General features: G+C 50.0%; 1 protein-coding gene across 1 annotated transcript in view; it reads left to right on the forward strand.

The window, feature by feature from the left end:
• LOC122971779 (kinesin-like protein KIF20A) overlaps positions 1 to 6,689 on the forward strand; it is a gene marked incomplete in the record, with an annotated part of 38,556 nt that overhangs the window by 10,599 nt on the left and 21,268 nt on the right. The window contains 6 exon segments of the mRNA XM_044338526.1: positions 1,320 to 1,458; positions 1,546 to 1,730; positions 4,122 to 4,164; positions 4,311 to 4,453; positions 4,913 to 4,985; positions 5,147 to 5,258. Of these exon segments, the coding sequence (XP_044194461.1) occupies positions 1,320 to 1,458; positions 1,546 to 1,730; positions 4,122 to 4,164; positions 4,311 to 4,453; positions 4,913 to 4,985; positions 5,147 to 5,258 (695 nt within the window).

Raw genomic sequence — 6,689 nt, forward strand, 5'->3', positions numbered from 1 at the left:
GCCTGTCTGTCTGCCTGTCTGTCTACCTGTCTGTCTGCCTGTCTGTCTGCTACCTGTCTGCCTGCTACCTGTCTGTCTGTCTGCTACCTGTCTGTCTGTTACCTGTCTGTCTGTCTTTAGGTTTCTGGTATGTTTTTAGGTCCTGAGCTCTAAAGGGGTGAAGACTCTCTTGTAACTGTTCTGTTTCTTTCTTTCTTTCTTCTTTCTTTATTATTACGCCACTTCAACCCTAAATTTGACCCCCTAAACATGCTCAAAAACTGTCTGAAAACAGCCGGGTCTGAAGACGTCTACATGCCCGTCACAGAAGGCCTTCGACTACGTTGTGGCCCGACGTGCACAGAGGCGCGAGGGCCCGTTCAACGCTGCTTGCAGCTTTAATTGGTTGTGTTGCTGGTGTGTTGTACTGGGGTTGTTGTCAGACTGGTTCTGAGGTTGAACAGGATCAGAAAGTGAACTAACTGTCAGGACCAGCTGAGTGAGAGGACTCTTCTCTTTGCTCAGCTCTTGGCATTGTAGGGCTTGTAGTGGGAGGATTGGAGGGGTCACTGGTTTTTAGATGGAACCAGTATTATTCAGCTTTGCAGGTGTGCTTGTGGTTTTTCTGCACACCTGCAAGATGCTTTTGCAGAACTCTAAATGCATCATTTCAGCCTGGTGTTTGTCTAGTTGGGCTGGATTCTGGTAAGAAAGAGGATCCAGACTTCGCTACCAGAGAGGAGAACTGGTTTGAATGTAAAGTTGTTGTTTTATTGCAGAGAAGCCACGACTGCTTTTTCTCTCAGTTCATTTACTGCTGAGTTATAACTTCCGGTGGAATTTATTTTCAATCCTAAATAATTATAATCTGTGCAGCTGTCTGCTAGTACTGCTCCTGCAGGTCCTGGGCTAAGGTCTGCTAGTACTGCCCTGCAGGTCCTGGGCTCAGGTCTGCTAGTACTGCTCCTGCAGGTCCTGGGCTCAGGTCTGCTAGTACTGCCCTGCAGGTCCTGGGCTCAGGTCTGCTAGTACTGCTCCTGCAGGTCCTGGGCTCAGGTCTGCTAGTACTGCTCCTGCAGGTCCTGGGCTCAGGTCTGCTAGTACTGCCCTGCAGGTCCTGGGCTCAGGTCTGCTAGTACTGCCCTGCAGGTCCTGGGCTCAGGATGCTCCTCTCTGTTTCTGCTGGTGGAAAACTTGAGTAATTTATAAATGTAATGAAAAATATTGCCGTAAATAGTGTGATGTGTGATTTGCGACACAACAAAATGAACGATGGAGCATAATATGAAATGATGTTTTTCTGTAATCACAGACCTGATTCTGGTTGTCATGCTGTTCAGGTCTTTGGTCCAGAGGCCGGTCAGAGGAAGGTGTTTGAGGGTTCGGTTCGTGGTTCGGTCAGAGATGTTCTGGAAGGAGGAAACTGTCTCGTGTTCACCTACGGAGTCACCAACGCTGGAAAAACCTTCACCTTCCTGGGTAAGAGACACAACCTGTCTGTTTGTATGTCGAACTGCCTGTCTCTCTCTCTCTAACTATTAGTTTCTCCACCTGTCTGTCTCTCAGGTCCGGAGCATGACTCAGGCCTTTTGCCCAGGTCTCTTGCGGTCATCTTTAACAGTATCGAGGGTCGTCTGTACAGTCGCTGTGATCTGAAGCCTCAGCGCTGCAGAGACTTCAGCAGACTGACTCCAGACCAGCAGACAGCAGAGAGCAGCAGCAAGAAGAATCTGCTGAGGCTGCTCAAAGAGGTCAGAGACACTGAGAGACACACAGATGCACAGAGACACTGAGAGACGCTGAGACACTGAGACACACTGAGACGCTGAGAGACGCTGAGACACTGAGACACACTGAGACACAGAGACGCTGAGACACTGAGACACACTGAGACACTGAGACACACTGAGAGACACTGAGACACTGAGACACACTGAGACGCTGAGACACTGAGACACACTGAGACACTGAGACACTGAGACACACTGAGACACTGAGAGACGCTGAGACACTGAGACACTGAGAGACGCTGAGACACTGAGACACACTGAGACACTGAGACACACTGAGAGACACTGAGACACTGAGACACACTGAGACGCTGAGACACTGAGACACACTGAGACACTGAGAGACGCTGAGACACTGAGACACTGAGACGCTGAGAGACGCTGAGACACACTGAGACACTGAGACACACTGAGACACTGAGACACTGAGAGACGCTGAGACACTGAGACACTGAGACGCTGAGAGACGCTGAGACACTGAGACACACTGAGAGACGCTGAGACACTGAGACACACTGAGACACTGAGACACACTGAGAGACACTGAGACACACTGAGAGACACTGAGACACTGAGACACACTGAGACACACTGAGAGACACTGAGAGACGCTGAGACACTGAGACACACTGAGAGACACTGAGAGACGCTGAGACACACTGAGACACTGAGAGACACTGAGACACACTGAGACACACTGAGACACTGAGAGACGCTGAGACACACTGAGACACTGAGAGACGCTGAGACACTGAGACACACTGAGAGACACTGAGAGACGCTGAGACACTGAGACACACTGAGAGACACTGAGAGACGCTGAGACACACTGAGACACTGAGAGACGCTGAGACACTGAGACACACTGAGACGCTGAGAGACGCTGAGACACTGAGACACACTGAGAGACGCTGAGAGACGCTGAGACACTGAGACACTGAGACACACTGAGACGCTGAGACACACTGAGACACTGAGACACACTGAGACACACTGAGAGACGCTGAGACACTGAGACACACTGAGACACTGAGACACACTGAGAGACGCTGAGACACTGAGACACACTGAGACACTGAGACACACTGAGACACTGAGACACTGAGACACACTGAGAGACGCTGAGAGACGCTGAGACACTGAGACACTGAGACACACTGAGACGCTGAGACACTGAGACACACTGAGACGCTGAGACACACTGAGACACTGAGACACACTGAGAGACGCTGAGACACTGAGACACACTGAGACACTGAGACACACTGAGACACTGAGACACACTGAGAGACGCTGAGACACTGAGACACACTGAGAGACGCTGAGACACTGAGACACACTGAGACACTGAGACACACTGAGACGCTGAGACACACTGAGACACACTGAGAGACGCTGAGACACTGAGACACACTGAGACACTGAGAGACGCTGAGACACTGAGACGCTGAGAGACGCTGAGACACTGAGACGCTGAGACACTGAGAGACGCTGAGACACTGAGACGCTGAGAGACGCTGAGACACTGAGACGCTGAGACACTGAGACGCTGAGACACTGAGAGACGCTGAGACACACTGAGAGACGCTGAGACACTGAGACGCTGAGAGACGCTGAGACACTGAGACACTGAGAGACGCTGAGACACACTGAGAGACGCTGAGACACTGAGACGCTGAGAGACGCTGAGACACTGAGACACACTGAGACACTGAGAGACGCTGAGACACTGAGACGCTGAGACACTGAGACGCTGAGACACTGAGAGACGCTGAGACACTGAGACGCTGAGACGCTGAGACACTGAGAGACGCTGAGACACTGAGACACACTGAGAGACGCTGAGACGCTGAGAGACGCTGAGACACTGAGACGCTGAGACACACTGAGAGACGCTGAGACACTGAGACACACTGAGACACTGAGAGATGCTGAGACGCTGAGAGACGCTGAGACACTGAGACGCTGAGAGACGCTGAGAGACGCTGAGACACTGAGACGCTGAGAGACGCTGAGACACTGAGACGCTGAGAGACGCTGAGAGACGCTGAGACACTGAGACGCTGAGAGACGCTGAGAGACGCTGAGACACTGAGACGCTGAGAGACGCTGAGAGACGCTGAGAGACGCTGAGACACTGAGACGCTGAGACACTGAGAGACGCTGAGACACTGAGACGCTGAGACACTGAGAGACGCTGAGACGCTGAGACACTGAGACACACTGAGATACTGAGAGACGCTGAGAGACACACTGAGACACACTGAGATACTGAGAGACACATACTCACACCAAAATAAACCACTGTGCAGTGTGACAATGCATGTGAGACTGTGTGTGTTTTCTCTGCAGAGTGACAGAAGTGTGACGTCTGGCAGATCAGCTTTTCTTGACGGTCAGTGACTCTGATTGGTTCTTTATTACAGTTTCAGTCTGATCTCAGACCAGCTGCTTTAACGAGGGAAGATGTAACGTGTGTGTCTGTGTGTGTGTGTGTGTGTGTGTGTGTGTGTGTGTGTGTGTGTGTGTCTGTGTGTGCAGGCTCTCTGGGCTCTGACAGCAGTGTGAACAGCATCTCCGAAGCCGACAGTTTCTGTCTGGACGTTGACTCAAATGTGCGTTTCTCCATCTGGGTTTCATTCTGTGAGATTTACAACGACAACATCCACGACCTGCTGGAACAGGTAACACATACACACACATCTGCGTTTGTCCTCCTCTACTTGTGTGTACTTGTTAGTTACAGATAAAAAACCCCTCAAACTCCGTTTGGGAGCTGTGTCTAGTCTTTAAGAAGACTAGGCCAAAACCTGGTATATGTCTGGACCCCATCAACTTTCAACCTTCAGCTGGTTGCTCCGACACATTCAGAGTCATTACCATTGTTGCCGTTAGCATTGTTGTCAACAGGCGGTGCAGGCGGTGCGCTTCCTGCATGCGCTTGTAAAGTTTGATTTTAAAGGGTCATTATGTTTTATATTTCTCTGTAATGTAAGTGCGCTCTATCGATCAGTATCATTGTTGTTAAAAAGTGTGTGAACATGTGAGATGTGATTTAAAATGTTTTGGGAACACTAAACTGCGACACAGTCCTTTAAAGAAACAGACTGTGATTGATTATGTGATTGATCTGTGATGTTCAGGTTCCCAGTGGACACCACAGGAGGACTGTGCTGCGTCTTTCTCAGGATGTTAAAGGAAACTCCTTCATCAAAGGTAACTGTGTGTGAGAGATGAGCTTATTAAAGTCAATCAGTGTGTTTACTTTCTTACTGTCAATCTGTTTACATGCAGATCAATAACCACATTTCTCTCCTACACTGACCTGATTATAGAACATGCTGCTTCCTGACTGTTTTCACTGTGTGATGTTTCAGACCTACGCTGGGTCCAGGTGAACAGCTCGGAGGAAGCCTACAGAGTGATGAAGATTGGGAAGAAGAACCAGAGCTTCTCTTCCACCAGACTGAACCAGCTGTCCAGCAGGAGGTCAACAGACACTTTTACAGCTACAGACTAACAAACACAAACCACATCAGCTACAGACTAACAGACACAAACCACATCAGCTACAGACTAACAGACACAAACCACATCAGCTACAGACTAACAGACACATGATGATGTCATCCATGTAGAGGAGGTGACTGATGGTTGTTCCACTACGGAACCGGTATCCGTAGCCACTCTTTGAGTTGATCTGGCTGAGGGGGTTCAGGCCTATGCAGAACAGCAGTAGGGACTCCTCCGAGTCGACGACCTTGGTAAATGCCGCACTTGATGGTAACTTGTGCAGTTGGCTTTGAGTTGGCCTCCAGAGTCGTTTTCTACAGCCCCATTGAGTTCTTGATGAAGGCTCTAAGTGTTCTGTTGATGTTGTACATTTCCAAGCATTCCAGTATCCATGTGTGTGGCACTGAGTCGTAGGCCTTCTCGTAGTCAATCCAGGCGGTGCACAGGTTGGTCTGCCTGGTCTTGCAGTCTTGGGTGAGTCGACCAGTAGCTAGTGCTTAGCTCCCCTGGTATCGCTACCAATTCCTTTCTGGGCCTGCTCATGTATTGGGCCATGTGCCTATTCATCTTAGCCGCTATGATGCCTGACAGGAGCTTCCATGTTGTACAGAGGCAGGTTATTGGCTGGTAGTTGGATGGGATCGTGCCCTTCTGGGGGTCCTTCATGATCAGGACTGTCCGACCGTGAGTTAACCACTCTGAGTGCGTCCCATCCATCAGCAGCTGGTTCATTTGTGCTGCCAGGCGTTCATGGAGTCCAGTTAGTTTCTTTAGCCAGTAGGTGTGGATCATGTCTGAGCCCGGTGCTGTCCAGCCATTGTAGTGGTTTCTGGATCTTGTTCTGGGAGATTGCTGTGGTCTGCTCTTAGATCCACTAGCCACTGAGCATTGGTGTTATGTGATGCCTCCTTCTCCCATATGCTCTTCCAGTATTGTTCAGTCTCGGCCCTGGGAGGATCTGTTCTTGTGTTATTACCTTGCCACTGAGAGTACACTTTGGATGGTTTGGTGGAGAAGATCATATTTATTCTCCTGGCTTCTGCTTCTCCTGTGTATCTCTTCAGGCGGGTAGCCAGAGCTGTGAGCCTTTGCTTGGCAGTTTCCAGCGCCTCGGGTATAGACAGCTTGTTGTACTTCCTGGGTATCCCTGTCATCCCCACACCTTTCTGTAGCTCTGAGAGTCGACTAACTTCTCTCTGTGTTGCCTTGATCTTAGCCTCCAGCCTCCTTCTCCATGGAGGGTAATGTTCTTTGTGACTCATGGTGTTCATCTTGTAGCCAAGCATCTCTAGGCTCATGTTGCTGTGGTGTATATCAGCTGATTGGTCTCGGTTACGGTCCTAGTAGGGATAGTATGTAACGCTGCATTCACGTCCTCTAGCAGACTTTCAGAGGGTACTTTGTCAC

Source organism: Thunnus albacares, chromosome 20 (genome assembly GCF_914725855.1).
Source record: "Thunnus albacares chromosome 20, fThuAlb1.1, whole genome shotgun sequence".
In the NCBI taxonomy this organism is placed as follows: Eukaryota; Metazoa; Chordata; class Actinopteri; order Scombriformes; family Scombridae; genus Thunnus; species Thunnus albacares.